General features: G+C 39.3%; 1 protein-coding gene across 1 annotated transcript in view; it reads left to right on the top strand.

Moving 5' to 3' along the window:
• Nucleotides 1–21395, top strand: part of HERC6 (HECT and RLD domain containing E3 ubiquitin protein ligase family member 6) — a 68200-nt gene that overhangs the window by 13394 nt on the left and 33411 nt on the right. The window contains exons 8-11 of the mRNA XM_058295626.2: nucleotides 468–535; nucleotides 4945–5066; nucleotides 5625–5684; nucleotides 18975–19068. Of these exons, the coding sequence (XP_058151609.1) occupies nucleotides 468–535; nucleotides 4945–5066; nucleotides 5625–5684; nucleotides 18975–19068 (344 nt within the window). The remainder of the gene's footprint in view (nucleotides 1–467; nucleotides 536–4944; nucleotides 5067–5624; nucleotides 5685–18974; nucleotides 19069–21395) is intronic.

The raw sequence follows: 21395 nt of genomic DNA, 5'->3' as shown, positions 1-21395 counted from the left end.
CCAACTCATGATCTTGTGTTAACTGATGCCACTGGAGGAGAAATACTAGTCAGCTTCCTTTCAAAGGAGCCCATACAACTGTGGTTCCTTTAATACTTTTATTTTAAATATGTACATTGTACTTCTTTTCTTAATGGAGTGATTCCTGGAGTATTTTGTAATCATCTCTAAAGATTAAATTAATATAAAGGATGCTAAATTGGTCACTTAAGTATCAGAGGGATATACTTTTATATATTTAACAAAACCTCTTCTAAAACATATCAATCTTGCTTCAATAAAAAAGTCATGAAAAATTAAATTTAAAGTAAGTTATGTAAAATCTCATCTGAAAAATTGATCTTTAATACTGTTTGTAGTCAAAATCCATTTATGGGCATATAAATGGCCAATAAATATGTAAATTTGGCTTGGTAATACATCAGATTTCTTTTTTACTCAAGCGTGGATTTATGACTCTCTTTTAGACCTTGTGAATGTTCAAGTCAAACACATTTTTGCTGGGACATATGCCAACTTTGTGACAACTTATCAGGTATCTATTACACTTTCTTTTTTTTTTTAATTATCTTTCTCTAGATTTCAGGGTAGTATTTGAAATATTATACTATTCATATATATTCATATTCCTTACCAAAATAATAAGGTCTTCAGTTAGAGTGTTTAAAAAATATGTTATGAAATGCTCGCTTCTTCATTTGTCTGTCTTCCTAGCAGATGAGACTCCCAAGGCAAAACCCATTGCTTATATCCTTTTTATTAACAAGTAACAATAATAATTATGATGATCATAGTAACAACTAATATTAATTTAATCTCTGTGTCAGGCACCAATCCAAGCACTTTATGTGGATCAAAGTTTGTAATCCTCACATCAGTTCCAGTTGGTATTATTTCCTGCATTTTACAAATAAAAAAAAACTGAGGCTCGGAATGGTTGAACTTACCCAAAGTTGCACTGCTAATAAGTGGCAGAGCTGGATTCAGACCCAAGCAGTCTGACCCCAAAGCTTATACCGCCACCTGCCATGCTACTTTGCTCATATTGTGAGTTTGTAAACTCAATTCTCTTAGTAAAATCAGCTGCCCTGGCAAATAATTGGTACCTAGAAATAAGAGTAAAAGCCTAGACCCTAGCTTATACTAGTTTAGACAGTGAAGGATACAACAAGGCATAACAACCATCTGGGATTGCAATCTGAGCTATAACACTCCCTATCTGCCCTCCACCCAGGAGATCCTACCTACTAGGTAACCACCTAGTACCTCTACCCCGTCATAGCTCCTTTCCAGAGAGTAATCACACACACAAATCTTAAAATTGATTGTCCAGCCCCTGGAGAAAGATGTGTAAAGAGGTTAGAGAACTGTTCCAAGATTTAACTATGCTCAACTTGAGGTAAATATCCCAGGGGCTCACCTAGTCAATCTACAATCTGCTCTTCCTATTAGAAAAGCTTTGAGGCAAGAATGATTGGCATGTGTGAGAGACAAATGGCCAGTAAAGCAGAGCATAGTAAGAGAGGTTGAAGAATATATAAGGTGGAGCTGGTTATGTGAGACTGGCTAGTTACATGAGATGGGGTCAGTTTGAAATGTTCTTGGAGAGGAAAACCAATGTCTTTGTTGACTGTCCGAATCTGGGGCTCAGGGAAGGTGACAGAACTAGATATATAAACATGGTAGTTATCGAGCTATAGATGGGGTTTAAGGTCAGGGCTTAGATAACCCTGATCACTTAGAATGAGTGAGAAGAGAAAGGAGACAAAATCTAGGCTTGAGGGAATTTTTCCATTTAGAGATCAGACACTGGACATGGAGCCAGAAAGAGAGACTGAGAAGGACCATTCTCTAAAGTAGGTGAAAACTAGGAGATGGTGACTCATCAACCCAACAGAAGGAAGTATTTCTAGGAGGAAGCAGCCAATCTGTAAAATACTGATAAAAGGTCGAGTAAGATGAGCAAGAGTTTATTTTTGCATTGGTAAGATGGGGCCATCTCAGTGGAAAGAGGGTAAAAACATGACCAGAGTGGGATGAACAGAGAATAGGAGAAGAGCAAGTAGAAACAATGACTCTGAGAAGTTTTATTGTGAAGGAGAGTAGAGAATCATGGGTGAGTTTTGTTGTATAAAGAGGTGATATTAAGTCATGTTTGTATGACTGTAAGAACGAGCCAGTTTGGATGGTGGAAATGATCATGCATGATAATTGCAGAAGCAATGTCCCAGGATAGGAGACAGGAAGTGGGATCCAGTGCAGAATTGTAGGGTTTGAACAGAAATATTTATTCCAGTCTAACCAGGGGCAGTGCAGATTGAGGGTAGAATGATGGTGGGACATAATTAATTCTTGCCTGATTGCTCCAGTTTTCTGTGTTGCTCGAGGCAAAGTCACCATTTGAGAGTGAAAGGAGTAGAAGAATGTTATAAGTTCAGAAGTAAAAGGAGTGCATGCTTGGGTTTCGATCATGATTCTCTTGCATCATATCTTAGTTTGAAGAATTTACTGATGCATTCATTCCTTTTTAAACAAAGGACTTTTAAAAAAATTTCTCCTCTTCACCCTCCCCGCGCCCAAGTTTGTTCTCTGTGTCCATTTGCTGTGTGTTCTTTTTGTCCACTTCTGTTGTTGTCAGCGGCATGGGAATCTGTGTTTCTTTTTTTTGTTGTTGCATCATCTTGCTACATCAGCTCTCCGTCTGTGCAGAGGCACCATTCCTGGGCAAGCTGTACTTCCTTTCGCGTTGGGCGGCTCTCCGTACGGGGCGCACTCCTTGCATGTGGGGCTCCCCTACGCAGGGGACACCCCTGCGTGGCACGGCACTCCTTGCACACATCAGCACTGCACATGGGCCAGCTCCACACGGGTTAAGGAGGCCCGGGGTTTGAACTGTGGACCTCCCATGTGGTAGATGGACACCCTTTATCTACTGGGCCAAGTCCGCTTCCCTTTAAACAAAGGACTTTCATATCCCAGGCATCTTGGTAAGTAAGAGAGATGCAGGAGTGAATCAAAGAGTAGGAAAGCATATCTTAGACAGAGGGAAAACAAATGTTCTGGGAAATAACTAGACAGTGTTATGTATCCATTTTGAAATTTGTGGTCATGAACTTTAAAGTCAAGTCAGTGGGCACAATTGTGTGATTTTCTCCAGTGATATTATATTGCTTGAATTGAATTTTGGAGTAATCAAGAGTTGAATTTAACTACAGATGGAATTTTTGCTAGATAGGTATATAACAGGAGAGGGACAAAAAAGTTAGCAGTGTTTGCAAGGGAAAGATTATTGTGCTGAATCTTATTAGTAGATTCTAAACTGGGTAAGGAAGGGGATGGTTAGTGAATAAACAATAGGGTTAGTGGAGGTAATGCATCAGAAGAATATTGGCCTTGGAGTTCCACTCTAACTTAAGTGATTCAGAAAGACGGTATCTGATCGGCAGAGAGTAGAGTCTTTACAAATTTAGAAAATGGTATAGTGACTGATGATTATAAAGTCCAGGGTATTACCTAGACTTAGGACAGTGGTTTTCAACTGGGGGAGATTTTATCCCCCAGGGAACATTTAGTAATATCTGGAGACATTTTAGATTGTCATAACTGGGGAAGGAAGGTGGGCTGCAACTGGTATCCACTGGGTAGAGATGAGAGATGCTGCTAAACATCCTGTAATATACAAGACAGCTCACCACAACAAAGAATTACCTGGCCCAAAATACCAGTGGTGCTGAGGTTGAGAAATCCTCCCCCAGGGCATGGATGGCTGAAATGGAGCTGAGGAAAAGTGGAAATAAGATCAGAAACAAAGAGATGAAGGTGGGAGAAGAATTGCATTCATCAATTGTGAAGTTGCCAAGAATGATGACAAGAAGAATGATGACGGGTGGGAGTGCAGAGGAAGAGAGAAAGCCAGGTGCTACGGTTTTCACTGACTGAAAGGGGGTGACCAGGACTTTGGGAGATATTTATAGAAGGAGAGGCAGATGATACAGGCTGATGTCATACACTTCAGAGGAACAGAGGCTTTTGTAGAAAAAGAAATAAAGCTAAAGAAATGGTTTGTAAGTGCCAACCCAGTGCACTTTATTGATCTAAGTTTCCTTGGATGTTGGAGGAAAAAAAGCTTCCTATTGATTGAACTACACTGGACAGCCAGGACTCAGCTCAAAAAGTGAAGGAAACTTTAAGAGAAGAGGCTTGGTTACTCATCTGTAAGATGTTTTTATTTGAGCATTAAAAAGAAAGGAAAAAAAAAAAAGTAATCAGAGTTTCCTGACTCACAAGTTCAGTGGAAGCATGGCTATAAAATATAACCAAAAACACTGATTCCTTTGGAAGACTATATAGCACATAGATCTTTCTTTTCAGACAGTGATTTTCAACTGGGCCATTTGGTCTCAGGTAGTGTATGGAACCATGGTTCTCAAAATGTGTTCCCCAAAATAGCAGCATCGGAGTTACCTGGGAACTTCTTGAGCCCCATCCCAGAATTAGTGAATCAGAAACACTGGGGGAGAGGTCCAGCAATCTGCACTTTAACACGCCCTCAATGTAATTTTGGTGCATGCTAAAGTTTGAAAACCAGAGATAGAAGTAAAAATCAGTGGGTGATTAATGGGGACAAGGAAACTAATATTTCTTGAGCATCTCATATAATTCAAAGGCTTTGCATACTTAATATCATTTAATCTGAATGAGAGCTCATCAGTGAGGTAACTATTGTCACTTAGATGATGAAACTGAAACTCAGACTTAGTAAAGTGATCAGGACCGGAAAGTAGAATAGGCAGGCCGGTCAGTCTGATGCCAAAATCTTCCCACCAAACACCACTGCCTGAGAGGGTGGGACCGATCTACCAGCAATGCCATCTGCTTTAACTGAGTGATTTCATTACTTAGTATGTCTGTGTTTTCCTGATCATTCTTTTTTTCTCTTTGAAGAATTTTAGTTCTACAAGTGCTTCCAGGAAAACCTTGCCAGAAATAAGCCGAATTAACCAGTCCCGGACAGAAAAATGGATTGCGGTGAAAAAAGGAAGTACCGAACACGAAGTGTCTAAGAGGTTGTTCGGTCTAAATTATTAACCAATTGTATCTGGTTCTGAAGTCTTGGTCATTTTAGTCTAGACACAAGAAGAGGTTTTGTCTTTGTTTTGAAGGCTTTTGCGTTTCAAGTGTGATTCTCTTGCACCATCTCTTAGTGTGAAGAATTCACTGATATATTCATTCATTCTTTTTTAACAAAGGACATGTGATATCCCACGCTCCTTGTTAGGTGATAGAGATGCAGGGGTGAATCAAATAAGCTTTCTCTGTTCTTCACAAAGCCTTCAATAAGGTAGACTATTTTCATGTCTTTATAGTTTACCTGCTGGAGTTCTATAAATTCTGAGTTTTAGTAGAATGAATTTTGTTAAAATCTACATGACTTGAACAAATCCATGATGAAAGGCTTTTGAGAGATTTAGCAATAATATGGACAAAGTACCCAGAATTTGGGAGACTCTTAGGAAAGGAGTTATTATCATAATAATAACTCCATATCAACAGACATAGATAAAATGAGGCATAGTTATTATATAGCATATTGTGATTTAACCTTTACCTTATTAATTTTGCAGTGAAATTAGAACGATATTTTCATCCTCTGCTTGTCTGACTGCAAGTTTTTTAAAGAAAAGGTAACCTTTACATGAGTTGTACCTTTATTTATTTATTTATTTTTTATTTTTATTTTTTTTTATTGACTTTGTAATAATATTACATTAAAAATATATATGTGAGGTCCCATTCAGCCCCCCCCCACCCCCCCCCCCCAACAACACTCGTTCCCATCATCATGACACATCCATTGGATTTGGTAAGTACATCTTTGGGTACCTCTGCACCTCATAGTCAATGGTCCACATCATGGCCCATACTCTCCTCCATTCCATCCAGTGGGCCCTGTGAGGATTTACAATGTCCGGTGATTACCTCTGAAGCACCATCCAGGGCAGCTCCATGTCCCAAAGACGCCTCCACCTCTCATCTCTTCCTGCCTTTCCCCATACCCATCGTCCACCATGTCCACTTTTCCCAATCCAATGCCACCTCTTCTATGTGGACATTGGATTGGTTGTGTCCATTGCACCTCTATGTCAAGAGGAGGCTCAGATTCCACATGGATGCTGGATGCAATCCTCCCATTTTCAGTTGTAATCATTCTAGGCTCCATGGTGTGGTGGTTGTCCTTCTTCAACTCCATCTTAGCTGAGTGTGGTAAGTCCAATAGATCAGATTGTAGGTGCTGGAGTCTGTTGAGGCTCAGGACCTGGCTATCACATTGTCAGTCCAGAGATTCAAATCCCCTAAATATATCTTAAACCCCGACACTAACTGCACCTCCAGCACATTAGCATGAAAGTCTTATGAAGAGAGATCCCATCTGAGTCCAGATTCATCACACATAAACACCATTTCCAAAGAGGGGCCATCTGCCCTGGTAGTTAACCCCATCAGCCATGACCATAACTCCCATGGGTCTCTTTAACCCTCACAGGAACCAATATCTGGGGGTTGTATCTGCTTTATCTGTCTCTCTGACTCTGCTCAGTTGTGCATGAGGGCAATCCTTCTGCCAGCCTCCAGACTCTTTTTTAGAAACTCGTAGCCATATAAACTCATTTCTCCTTTCCATTTCCCCCTTACTTTAGGTCAAACAGCATTTTAAAGTCATGGTATTTTATGTAGACATGGATATTCTGCCGCTCCGCATTGAACCTTCCGTATAAGGTCATTTTCCAGTTGCATCATCAGTTGGTAGTTGATAGTGGTCCCTCGTTGCCAGGGAGGCTCATCCCCGGGTGTCATGTCCCACGCTGGGGGGAAGGCATTGCATTTACATGCTGAGTTTGGCTTCGAGACTGGCCACATTTGAGTAACATGAAGGCTGACAGGAGGGAATTCCCAGGCACAATGTTGCTCTAGGCCTTGTTCTTATTTTAGGTTTATCAGCTCACAAGCATAGTCATTGGCATCAGGGGCTCACTGTTGAACCCTCACTCCCTCCCGGTCCCCGCCACTGTACCTGGGAGACTGTCGCTGCTCCCCTAGGGACCACAACAGAGCACCCACTGGCCAGGAACCCAATACCCCCCCTACTGTGGTTTTTAATTGTTGCCACTATGAGTATATCCATACATTACCATGCACCCTGGACATATGTTCTGTACAGCTCCCTGTCAGCCATATATCACCTGTCATTGGTATCCCATACCAGTATCCCTCCATTGCCATTGTTGAAACACTCCGTGATCCAGAACTCCCCGAAATTTGAAGCCCAATATAATGTCATGGTCCCTTACTAGGGAATGGCATATAGCGATGGGTTTAAAGGATAGATAAAGAACTTGGATAAAGTTAGATAAAGAACTTAGATAAAGAATGTTGACTTGAAAAAATTCCACATCCTATCTTTTTCTTCCCCCCCCCCCCCCCCCAATTATTCAGCTTTTCTTCACAGGAGTCCCGGACCACAGCAATGTATATATATAATATACAGCACTCCCACACATCCACCAGAAAACCTTTTCCCTTCCACAGTGATACTCTTACGACCTATTCATATCATATTTACTTAAAGTGATGTACAGAGTCTGAGACATTAGCTTTCTAGCAAGGTGTCATCTGTGCTTACATTGTGGTGCATACTTTAGGATACACAGTTCTTTACATTTTTAGTTATCCTATGTTTTACATTATGGTTTACATTATCAGTCTGTCATCTCCTATATGTTATGGTGTAATATTACATGTTTTATATCCATCCTTGTGTACTCTCAAGAAACTCCTCTCTTACCCCCTATTTACTTTAGTTCCACACATTTAACGTCCATTTTCCCTTCCACCTTGGTGCCCACAGTGACAGCCAACCTCCGTTTCTTGAGGAGCCACTTCCAGAGACAGATGGAATAGTGTTCAGGGCCTAACTTGCTCAACTGCCCCAATGCCCTGGGAACCACCCTTTCTCTCGAGGGATACAGTTCCCTCTATTTGATGGCATTAGTCCTCCCCAGGATGTGGGTCCACCCCCACTCTCACTACTTGGGTTTCTACCCCATGGTGTCACCCACTCTGGCAGAATGAGCATTTAGACATTCCCCAGGAGCCCGTCCTGCATCAGACCCTCCCCTCCGAGCATTCTAAACAGGTAACCCTCTTTATTATATTTTGATATGATTTTCTCGGCATTTTACTCTCCACCAACACCTGACCCTCTCCTGTGTTCGTATGCTACCCTTCCCTCCCCCCACTTTTGGGCAACGTTACCCATCCTTCCCTCCCCAGCCACCCTCAAACCCGCAAAGCCCCAACCAAAGGCAACCCCTTGCCCCCCTTTTATCTCTTCTTTGTGTTCATACTTACCACCATCTCGTCTTAAATTCCACCCCTGCAGACATCGGCTCATATCCTTCCTCCACCCTCCGATTTCCTGTAAGCCTATCGTTCAGTCTCTTGCTATCTAGGGCAGCTTGTTTATTTCATATCATTGAGGTCATGTAGTATTTGTCCTTCAATGTCTGGGTTGCTTCACTCAACATAAGGTTCTCAAGATTCATCCATGTTATCACATGTGTTTGTAGTGTGTTTGTTCTTACAGCCGAGTAGTATTCCATTGTGTGTATATACCACATTTTATTGATCCACTCGTCTGTTGATGGGCATTTGGGTTGATTCCAACTTTTGGCAATAGTGAACAATGCTGCTATGAACATTGGTGTACATATATCGGTTTGTGTCCTTGTTTTCAGTTCTGCTGGGTATATACCCAGCAGTGGTATTGCTGGGTCATATGGCAAATCTATGGCTAGTTTTTTGAGAAACTGCCATACTGTCCTCCAGAATGGTTGGATCCTTCTGCATTCCCACCAGCAGTGGATGAGTGTTCCCCTTCCTTCACATCCTCTCCAGCACTTGTATTCTTCTGTTTTTTTCATAGCTGCCAATCTTATGGGAGTAAGATGGTATCTCATTGTAGTTTTGATTTGCATTTCCCTGATAGCTAGAGATTTGGAACATTTTTTCATGTGCTTTCTTGCCATTTGTATTTCTTCTTCGGAGAAGTGTCTGTTTAAGTCTTTTTCCCATTTTTTAAATGGGTTGTTTATCTTTTTATTTTCAAGATATAGGAGTTCTTTGTATATGCAAGTTATAAGTTTCTTATCAGATATATGATTGCCAAATATTTTCTCCCACTGTGTGGGCTCCCTTTTTACTTTCTTGACAAACTCCTTTGAGGTGCAGAAGGCTTTAATTTTGAGGAAGTCCCATTTATCTATTAGTTCTTTTGCTGCTCGTGCTTTTGGTGAGATATTCATAAATCCATTTCCTATTACAAGATCCTGTAGATGTTTCCCTACACTGCTTTCTAAGGTTTTTATGGTCTTGGCTCTTATATTTAGGTCTTTGATCCATCTTGAGTTGATCTTTGTATAAGGTGTGAGATGGTAATCCTCTTTCATTTTTCTACATATGGCTATCCAGTTCTCCAGACACCATTTGTTGAATAGGCCACTCTCTCCCAGTTGAGAGGGTTTGGTGGCTTTATCGAATATTATGTGGTTGTATATGTGAGGTTCTATATCAGAGCTTTCAATTCGATTCCATTGGTCTATGTGTCTCTCCTTATGCCAATACCATGCTGTTTTCACCACCGTAGCTTTATAGTATGTTTTGAAGTCAGGTAGTGTGATTCCTCCAATTTCGTTTTTCTTTTTCAGTATGTCTTTGGCTATTCGGGGTCTCTTTCCTTTCCAAATAAATTTCATAGTTAGTTTTTCTAGTTCCTTAAAGAAGGCTGCGTTGATTTTTATTGGGATTGCATTGAATGTGTAGATCAGTTTTGGTAGGATAGACATCTTAATAATGTTCAGTCTTCCTATCCATGAACAAGGAATAGTCTTCCATTTATTTAGGTCTTCTTTGATTTCCTTGAACAATCTTGTATAGTTCTCGGTGTATAAGTTCTTTACCTCTTTAGTTAAATTTATTCCTAAGTATTTGATTTTTTTATTTACTATTGTGAATGGTATTTGTTTCTTGATTTCCTCCTGATCTTGCTCATTATTGGTGTACAGAAATGCTACTGATTTTTGCGCATTGATCTTATAACCTGCGACTTTACTAAACTCATTTATGAGTTCTAGAATCTTCGTTGTAGATCTCTCAGGGTTTTCTATGTATAGGATCATGTCATCTGCAAATAATGAAATTTTGACTTCTTCCTTTCCAATTTGAATGCCTTTTATTTCTGGTTCTTGCCTCAGTGCTCGAGCAAGTACTTCTAAGACAATGTTAAATAGGAGCGGAGACAGTGGGCATCCTTGTCTTGTTCCTGAGTTTAGAGGGAAGGAGTCTAGGATTTCTCCATTGTAAACAATATTGGCTTTAGGTTTTTCATATATACTCTTTATCATGTTCAAAAAATTCCCTTGTATTCCAATCTTTTGGAGTGTTTTTATCAAGAAAGGGTGCTGTATTTTGTCAAATGCTTTTTCTGCATCAATAGATATAATCATGTGATTTTTTTCCTTCAATCTGTTTATATGGTGTATTACATTGATTGATTTTCTTATGTTGAACCATCCTTGCATACCTGGGATGAATCCCACTTGGTCGTGGTGCATAATACGTTTAATGTGTTGTTCAATACGATTAGCAAGTATTTTGTTAAGTATTTTTGCGTCTAGGTTCATTAGAGAAATTGGTCTGTAATTTTCCTTTCTTGTGATGTCTTTGTTTGGCTTTGGTACTAGGGTAATGTTGGCATCATAGAAGGAGTTGGGTAATGTTCTATCTGTTTCGATGTTTTGGAATAGTTTCAGCAGGATTGGTGTCAGTTCTTTCCGGAATGTTTTGTAGAATTCACCTGTGAAGCCATCTGGCCCTGGGCTCTTCTTAGTTGGGAGATTTTTAATAACTGATTCTATCTCTCTGCTTGTGATTGGTTTGTTAAGATCATCAATTTCTTCTTTTGTCAATATGGGCTGCTTATGTGTTTCTAGGAATTTGTCCATTTCCTCTAGATTGTCATTTTTGTTGGAATATAGTTTTTCAAAATATCCTCTTATGATAGTCTTTATTTCTGTGGGGTCAGTAGTGATATCGCCTTTCTCATTTCTTATTTTGTGTATTTGCATCTTCTCTCTTTTTTTCTTTGTTAGTGTTGCTAAAGGTTTGTCAATTTTGTTAATCTTCTCAAAAAACCAGCTCTTGGTCTTGTTTATCTGTTCAAGTGCTTTCTTATTTTCTATTTCATTTAGTTCTGCTCTTATCTTTGTTATTTCCTTCCTTCTTCTTCCTGTTGGGTTACTTTGTTGTTGTTTTTCTAATTCCTTCAAATGTGCAGTTAGTTCTTCAATTTTTGCTCTTTCTTCTTTTTTGATATATGAATTTATGGCTATACACTTCCCTCTCAGTACTGCTTTTGCTGCATCCCATAAATTTTGGTATGTTGTGTTATCATTATCATTTGTTTCAAGGTAGTCATTGATTTCTTTTGAGATTTCCTCTTTGACCCACTGTTTTTCTAAGTTGTACCTTTATTTAAACCATGGGGGAATACTGAAAATGAAATATTTGAAGTCAGTTATTTTTATTTGTGAATTTGGTATCTATGAACAAAAAGTCCAATATTGAAAAGTTCATAGATTGTTATATAATTCTTCCATTTTCTAAGTAATTCTCTATTAAACATTATAAATCGTAATTCCTATAAACATTGCTCATTTCCTCTGCCCTACTCTTCTGTTACCTGATTGGAAGAAATGGTGTTTTTTTTTTCAGAATATTTGCATCTACAAATAATTGGTTCAACCTAACATAGCTTTAGAACTTAAAGACCAAGGCTGTACTTTACAGTTATCACTGTGGTGGGATCAGTAGATAAAATAGATCCTATTTATGTGGTCTCTAACTCGCACCACTGGTACAGGGAAACTGTAACTTCTCTTGCATTTGGTTTAACGCTTGGTCTAAAATGTTCAGTATTTGGGTTTTCTATTTCCTCCTCTCCTTCCATGCTGTCCAGTATGGCTCTGGGGTGCATAAGGGGCCTTTGGCTGCCCTCTGCCTTCTCTGGAGGCTGGAGCCTTGCTGATTTGTCTGTAGCTGGTATATCTCATTCTGGTCCTCCTTTGCTTAGTTAGGTCACATCCCTCCCTTGTTGAGTTGACTCAACTTGGCTCACAGTTTCAGAATACTCTTGTACACATCTTATGCACCCTCCTGGCTTCTAGGTAGTACTCCTTTAACCCTTGTTGGAGATATCCCTTACCCTTACACAATCTCCTTAGCAGGCCCATTGTTCTTTACATTCACAAAGTTGTGCTACCGTCACTTTTATCGATTACCAAACTTTACAATCAATCCCAATTGATTAAGAAATTAGAAATTAAGCATTAACTCCCCATTTTCTACCTCCATTCCAGCTCCTGGTAACCCATATTCTAGATTCTAACTCTATGAGTTTGCTTATTCTAATTATTTCATATCTGAGATCATACAATATTTGTCCTTTTGTGTCTGGTATATTTCACTCAAAATAATGTCTTCAAGATTCATCCATGTTGTTGCATGAACTAGAAATTCATTCCTTTTTAATGCTGACTAATATCCCATTATATATATATATATCACATTTGCTTATCCATTAATAGGTTGACGTACATTTGACTTGCTTCCATCTTTTGGCAATTGTGAATAAAGCCGCTATGAACAGTGGTGTGCAAATGTCTGTTCAAATCTTTGCTTTCAATTCTTTAGGATATATAGAAAGATTGCCAGGTCATATGGTAATTCTATACTTAGCTCTCTGAGGAACTGCCAGACTGTCTTCCACAGAGGTTGCACCATTTTACATTTCCACCAACCATGAATGAGTGTTCCTATTTGACTGTATCCTCTCCAATGCTTGTAATTTTTAAAAATAGTAGTCATTCTAATGGGTATAAAATGGTATCTCATTGTGGTTTAGATTTGCCTTTCCCTAATATCTAATGATGTTGAACATCTTTTTATATCCTTTTTAGCCATTTGTATATCTTCTTTGGAGAAATGGCTATTCACGTCTTTTGTCCATTTTTTAAATTGGGTTGTCTTTTTATTGTTGATTTGTCTGATATTGCTATATATTCCAAATATTAAACCCTTAACAGATATGTGGTTTCCAATATTGTCTCCTATTGATGTTTTTGTGTTTGATAATAAAGTCTTTGATTCCCAAAGTTTTAAATTTTGATGAAGGTCCATTTATCTTTTTTTTTTTTTCTTTTGCTGCTTGTGTTTTGGTTGTAAAATCTTAGAAACCATTGCCTAACACCAGGTCTTGACAATTCTCCTCTGTTTTCTTCTTGGTGCTTCCTAGTTCTGGCTCTTATCTATGGGTCTTTGATCTATTTTGAGTTGATTTTTGTATATTCTGTATATGGAGATAAGGATCCTTCTTCATTCTTTTGTGTATGGATCTATTTTCGCCGCATCATTTGTTGAAGAGACTATTCTTTCCCAATTGAGTGGTCTTTGTTCCCTTTTCAAAAATCATTTGGCAATCAAAGTGAGGGTGATTTCTGAGCTCTCAACTTGATCCTATTGGTCTATATGTCTGTCCAATACCATGATATTTTGATTACTGGAGCTTTGTAATAAGTTTTTAAGATTGGGAATTTTGAGTACTCCAACTTCATTCTTCTTTTTTAGGATGGTTTTGGCTATTCACGGTTCTTTACCCTTCCATACAAATTTGATGATTGTCTTTCCCATTCCTGCAAAGTAGGATATTGGAATTTTGGTTGGGATTGCATTGAATCTGTAAATTATTTGGGGTAGAATTGATATCCTGACAATTTAGTCTTCTTTTTTTTTTAAAGATTTATTTATTTATTTAACTCCCCCCCCCCCCCCCCCCGGTTGTCTGTTCTCTGTGTCCATTTGCTGCGTCTTGTTTCTTTGTCCACTTCTGTTGTCGTCAGCAGCACGGGAAGTGTGGGCGGCGCCATTCCTGGGCAGGCTGCACTTTTCTTTCAAGCTGGGTGATTCTCCTTACGGGGCGCACTCCTTGCGGGTGGGGCTACCCTATGGGGGGGACACACCTGCGTGGCAGGGCACTCCTTTGCGCGCATCAGCACTGCGCATGGGCCAGCTCCACACGGGTCAAGGAGGCCCGGGGTTTGAACCGCAGACCTCCCATGTGGTAGACGGACGCCCTAACCACTGGGCCAAGTCCGTTTTCCCAATATTTAGTCTTCTAACCCATGAGCTTGGACTGTCCTTCCATTTATTTGATCCTCTTTCATTTATTTTAGCATTGTTTTGTAATTTTCTGTGTATAAGTCCTTTACATCCTTGGTTAAATGTGTTCTGAGCTATTTCATTCTTTTAGTTTTTTTCTTGATTTCCTCCTCAAATTGCTCATTACTAGTATATAGAAACACTACTGATTTCTGCATATTAATCTTGTCCCTACCTCTTTACTAAATTTGTTTATTAGCTCTAATAACTTTACTATACATTTCCAGGATTTTCTATATATAGGATCATGTCATCTGCAAATAGGGAAAGTTTTACTTTTTCCTGTTCACTTTGGATGCCTTTTATCTCTTTTTCTCACTTAACTATCCTGTCTAGAATTTCCAGCACAATGTTGAATAACAGTGGTGACAGTGGGCATCCTTGTTTTGTCCTGATCATAGAGGGAAAGCCTTTATTCTTTCATGATTGAGTTTGATGTTACCTGTTTCATAGATGCCCTTTTTCTTGTTGAGGAACTTTCCATCTATTCTATTTTTGTAAATGTTTTTATCAAGAAAGGATGCTGGATTTTGTCAAATATCTTTTCTGTGTCAAGTGAGATGATCATGTTTTTTTTTTTTTACTTCATTTTGTTAATGTGATGTATTACATTAATTGATAGTCTTACGTTGACTCACTGTTGCATAGCTGGAATAAATCCCACTTGATCATGGTGTATAATTCTTTTAATGTGCTGCTAGATGTGATTTTCTTTATTTCGTCAAGGATTTTTGCCTCTTTGTTCATAAAAGAAATTGGTCTGTAATTTTCTTTTCTTGTAGTATCGTTATCTGGCTTTGGTATTAGGGAGATGTTGTCGTCATAGAATGAGTTAAGTAGTGTTCACACTTCCTCAATTTTTTGGAAGAGTTTGAGCAGGATTCCTATTAATTATTCTTGGAATATTTGGTAGAATTCCCCTCTAAAGCCATCTGGTCCTGGGCTTTTCTTTTTTAGGAGGTTTTTGATGACAGATTCAATATCTTTACTTGTAATTGGTTTGTTGAGATCTTTTTTATTTTTTGTTTCATCTAGAGTCAGTGTAGGTCGCTCATGTGATTCTAAGAATTTACCCATTTCATCCAAGTTGTCTAATTTGTTGGCATACAGTTGTTCATAGTATCCTCTTGTTGAAGGAATCCCGTTCTCCTTTCTGCAGGGAACCCTTTTTCCCTTCCTTCTTCCCCATTGTGCAGTGCTGAAACGAGCTGCTTTTTGATAATGCAGCCTGGCCCTTGGGTGTGTGCTGAGGGCTGCAGGATGTGTACTGGTAAGAACTTGCTTGTGTGAGTCAGCAGGCTAATCTAAGATAGCGGCGTTGCCTCAGCCTGTGTCCATTTATCTCAGCTAACAGCAGAATTTGCTTCTGTACTCCCGTTGGCTTCCTGCTGCCTATATAAGCCCCTGAAAACTGCAGCTCGGGGCCCAGAATTTGGAGACGGAACTCTCCTCTGGGTCCGCGTGCGTAATAAAATCTGAGATCCTCAATCTCTCTAAGTGCATGCTTGCGTTTTTCAGCCGGACCTGGGGTTCTTCTGCAAACGCTCTAAGGATCTGTTTATTTTCCAATTCTCTGCTTGTTATTCATTTTCAGCTTCATTCCATTATGGTCCAAGAAGAAGCTTTGTATCAGTTCAACCTTCTTAAATTTATTGAGACTTGCTTTGTGACTCAACATGTGGTCTATCCTAGAGAACAATCCATGAGTACTTGAGAAGAATGTATATCCTGCAGTTTTGGGGTGCAGTGCTCTGTAGATGTCTCTTAGATCTAGTTCATTTGTCATATTATTCAAGTTACATGTTTCCTTACTGATCTTCTGTTGAGATGTTCTTTCTATTGATAGGAGTGGTGTATTGAAGTCTCCAACAATCCTTGCAGAGGTGTCTGTTTCTCTCTTCGGTTTTGCCAGTGTTAGCTTCAAGTATTTTGTGGCACTGTGGTTAGGTGCATCTTCTGTGAGCAGCTCTACGATCTGCATCCATCACAGTAGGAACCCAGGGCATGCTGCCTCTGTGCAACTCCCAAGCTCTGTGTGACCGAGTGAGGACAAGGGGTCTGGAATGGGGAGTGTGGAATGCCAACCTTCTAATGTTACCAGATTTTATCTAGGTTCTTGACTTTGCCGCAGAGATGAATTTCAAGAGCATGTCGGGTGAGTAAGGCCAGTAATTTATTCAGGTAGGAAGGGACAAGAAATGGGAGAAAATAACAGACCATGGGTCACAGGTGAAGAGGAAGGGGCTGAAAAGTAATAAAGCAGGCTAATTTACAGACTACAATTCCCCATTATAGATTATAAATGCCCAGGTTCGACTTGAGTGACCATCATGGCAGAGGAAAAATGGCGAGAGCAGCGTGCAGAACTGCAGAAACGGGTCCACAGGCAAGAGAGTGCATTCAGGCCTTGAACCATTAATTATTCCACCCCTTTGCTAATGGCAGGGGAAGAGTCTCAGCTGTTTGCTGTTTTGATTGATTACCTTACCCATCAATCCCCCATAAGGGCCCAATGATAAAGTCCTTGGGAAATATCCAGGGCTTCTCCTGGCTTCCAGAGGAAGTCTTTGTTCTGAATGGTAGAATCTTGGGCAGTTTCTTCCAGCAGCCATCTTGGGGGTCCACGTGGACTCTCTGCCAGGTTCCAGATCCATTCATTGATTCCCTATCTTACTAGCTGGCTTCACTACCAGATGTCAAAGCAAGTGGGATTTGTCCAGGGGATGTCTTACGTCACCATGCTGATGACATCATTCCCCTATAGTTTCTTAACCTCATTGCATTCTAACTAAGTCACTCCTTGGAAGATGAAAGTAAGTTTTGGGAAATAGAGAAGTGCAGGAAAGCTAAATGTTCTGGCTCCTCACAGGCAGCTAATGAGGCAGTTTCTTCCTAGAGTCCAAAAGGTACCCCCATTCATCTCTAACATATCCTGACCAAAGGCAGAAGAAGAGAAAGCCTAGCTGCTTTACTCTTTTCCCTCTACCAATCCTTTTCTCCCATCTGCCTTCCTCTCCTTGCCATCTTTCCAAGCTGGAAGGGAAGGAATCTCCCATGTAAGGTTCCTTCTTCTTCCCCACACCAGCCTCAGGATAAACCTTAATGCATGTAGGGAACTCCCTACACTTCAGAGAAACGCTAGTGGAGAAATAATGCACTAAGAATATTACCTTGCCTATGTGGAAAAGTATCCATGTCCCCTCCCAGGAATGATGAATCTCAAGGTTTGGTCTTAAGGTGTCAAAAGCTGCAAAGGAGAAAATATTTTAAGGGGAAATTTTCAATGCTTTAATACTTCCAAAAATATTTTAGCACTAATATTACTATAGATCAGTTAACCAGTTAAATCAATTAACACTTAAGTATTTACCGATGGTGCATTATTAAAAATGTGTTAGATTTTTTTGATTGTTGGCTCCCAAAATACCACCAGCACAACCTGTAGATAAGACAGATCAGGGCGATGGCCACCTTGACAGAAATGTGGCAGTGTATCTGAGGGGGTGGGCAAAATAGGAATTTATTGAGAAATGGGAGTTTGGTTTTAGGTGGGTCTTTCAATGGGGGCAGGAAAGCCTGGCAGCTCCATTAGAAGTGGATACAGATAAAAATACAATAGTCCAAAATTGGTGGAAACAGCAAGATAAGGATTTTGAGGCAAAGGATTCAAAGAATCTTAGGGTACAAAATCTGTTTTCTATTAAAGAGTTGATGAATCTGTCAGGAAGTTCCTGTAATGAACCATTAGGCCATTTGCCTTTGCAAGATCATCTTTGAATACTGCAGTAATGCATAATGAAGATGATGAAATAGCAAAGTTACGTTAATGTAGATGTTAAGGTATGTGGGCTATTTTAGTTTGCTAAAGGCTGCCAAGGCAAATACCAGAAATGGGTTGGCTTTTACAATGGGGACTTATTAACTTATAAGTTTACATTTCTGAGGCCATGAAAATGTCCAAATGAAGACATCAGATTATGCTTTCTCACTGAAAACTGGCTGCAGGTGATCCTGAACTTCTTTGTCACATGGGAAGGCATTTTGCAGCATCTGCTGGTCTCTGCCTTCTCCTCTGGGCTCCATTTGCTTTCAGCTTCTGGCTGCTCCATGTGTGGCTTTCTCTCTGCTTCTGTGGGTTCCTCTCTTAGCTCCTTTGTCTCTCCCGTATTCATCTATTTATAAAGAACTCTGATCCACCCTGAGTCACGCCTTACTGAAGTAATCTAATGAAAAGAAAGGTCCCACCTACATTAGCTCTAAGGACACGAACTTTTCTTGGGTTCATAAGAGCCTCAAACTACCATATGGGCCATACGTAGTTTCACTTCTCAATATGCAGGCTAACTGAAGGGGTTTCAGTTTTCAAACTCAGCATATGAAATTTTGCCCAAACTAGCTGTAGCCACTATAGAAGTTATAAACTCTTCCCTACTCTCTTTTACTAAAGGGAACATAGAATTTATAAGTTTTTTGGGGTCATGTAAGATTATTTGTGTCACATAAATTATTTTGAAAGACAGGCATGAAGAAAAAATTTCGAATCAGATATGTAATAAACAACAAATAGTGACATAGAAAGTTTAGAAGTAACACTTTCCATCTATTTATGTATTGTTTTTTCCCTCCATTTCTTGTTTTTAAAGAGGAACTGGAAAAATTATTTCAGTTGATGTAGACTTACAAATGGCAAGAGATACCTTCAAGAAGTTAACAAAAAAGAAATGGATTTCTTTCATGGTAAGAGTCAATACTTGCGAAGTATAGCAATATAATTTATTTATAGAAATCAATATGATTGCAGTTTAATTTTGTTGGGAACTGGGTGAAAGGAGTCAATATAATTGGGACTAGGAAAGGGGATTAATATTTGTTATGAGGTTACTGTATTCCAGACACTGTTAGTTCTGTCATTTGTTTTCTCATTGAGCCCTTAAACATACAAAAGTAGTATATTTTTATTTTCAATATGAGAAAATCATGTTAGAGAGATTAATACCTGTTAGCATGACAAATGAGAACTCTTGTTTGGCAAGCAGGAAAAGATTGTCTTCATCTCAGCCTTATTCTGGACTGGGATATTGAAAAACCCATTCTCAGTTCAAGCTCTGCTACTGATTCATTGCTTATCCTTTTTGGGTCACATTTTCTTTACCCATGAGTTGAGATCATCTTTAAGGTCTATTCCCGTTTAATATTTTGTGATTCTGGGTTAGAAGGGAAACTGGAAAAGTGTTCCTTAATGTGCAATTGATACTACCTTTCCCACCTACCCACTCCTGTGATCGCATCCTTATCTGTTTGCTCATTGTTTGTGCTTGTTGTCTGCTAGTTGTTTGTGCTCATTGTCTGCTCTTGTCTGTTTATTTATTTGTTCTTTAGGAGGCACTGGGAACCAAACCTGGGACTTCCTATGTGCAAGGCGGGCATTCAACTGCTTGAGTCACATCTACTTCCTGCTTGTTTTGTTTTTGCTGGTTGTCTGCTCATTATTTGCTTATGGTCTTGCTTGTTGTTTTTACTCATTGTTGACTCATTTTTGCTTGATGTCTGCTTGTTGTCTGCTTGTTGCTTGTTTGTCTTCTTTAACAGGCACTGTGAACCAAACCTGGGACCTTCTATGTGGGAGGCAGGCACTTAACTGCTCCTAACACTACATTTTTATTTTCAAGGTAAAGAAGTCAAATGCAATAATGTTCCACACTAATGAAAGAAGTTGTTGATGTGGGAGGAGTGGGGGGTGTAGGGAGTGGGGTATATGGGAGCCTCTTATGTTTTTTAATGTAATATCTTATGTGATCTATGCATCTTTAAGAGAAGAATGGTAGAAATAATCAGATATATTTTAAAAACGAGTTTATTTAAGTGATGTGGGAGATGACTTGAGATGCAATTCTCAGTGTAAGTTCCAAGGAACATTAGTTTCACTGAAGGCTTTATGAAAAAGAATTCTTAGTGAAATAACTTTGGGAATGTTGTGTATGCTTATGAGTCATGATGCAAATTAGTAAAGCAAAGATTCCATGATGTAGTATACTGAAAGATATCTAATTTTTTATCCAATTTATCTCAGTTATTTGAATTTGTGACCCTATTTTTCCCTCATAATACTTATTAGCATCCACAGAAATAGTGTTCTGTGGACATGTGAAAAAAACACATAATTGAAAGAACAGTAATATAATAATAATAAAAATATATAGTACTTCACAATTGACAGTATATATACTGTTGCATATATAATCTTCTTTAACCCTTGTGACATGTAGAGGCAGACACTGTAGGTGAAAAAGTAAGTCTATTAGATAGACTAAAAAATGCTAGCTGCTCTAAAAAACACCTTCCATATCCCAGTGGTTTAACACAATGAAGATTTATTTCTTACTCCATAGTCCAAGAGGTTTGGAGGTAGGAAGCACTGCTGCACAGGTTCATTCAGTGGGGGATGCAGGCACCTTCTTTTCGGAGTCTCTAGGCCCTAGAACCATGATGTCTTCCACTGAATCTCTTGTATTTATTCTGCATGTGTGCGTAAAGTGTATAGAAGGTCACAAGAGAAGTTTTAGGAGCCGGGTCTTGAAGAGTTACATATAACCCTTACTAGAACTGTCTCATGATCCCACCTAACAGCAGAAGAGGCTGGGAAATGTGCTCTTACCCTGAACTGAGGAGGAAGAGAAGGAAGCAGATTGGTGAACACATGGCATTTTCTCTGCTGCAGTAGATTTTTAGGTCAGGTAAATCTGGGTATGGATCCCTGCTCTGTGACTTTCTAACTAAGTGACTATGGTGATTCTCTCCTTCTTCACTTGTGAAAGTAAGTAAAAATCAAAGCAAAAATGACCTTACATGATTGTTAAGATTAATTAAAAGTAAGGGAGTGTATGTGGCTCAAGCAGTTAAGTGCCTGCCTCCCACATGGGAAGTACTGGATTCGGTTCCAATGCTTTCTAAAGAAGACAAACAAACAACAAGCAAACAATGAGCAGACATTGAGCAAAAACAATGGGCAGACAATGAGCAAAAGCAATGAGCAAGGTAAGAGCAAACAATGAGCAGACAATGAG

This window comes from Dasypus novemcinctus, chromosome 1 (genome assembly GCF_030445035.2).
Source record: "Dasypus novemcinctus isolate mDasNov1 chromosome 1, mDasNov1.1.hap2, whole genome shotgun sequence".
In the NCBI taxonomy this organism is placed as follows: Eukaryota; Metazoa; Chordata; class Mammalia; order Cingulata; family Dasypodidae; genus Dasypus; species Dasypus novemcinctus.
The sequence above is the reverse complement of the archived record's forward strand: the minus strand, read 5'-3'. Positions and strand labels throughout refer to the sequence as shown.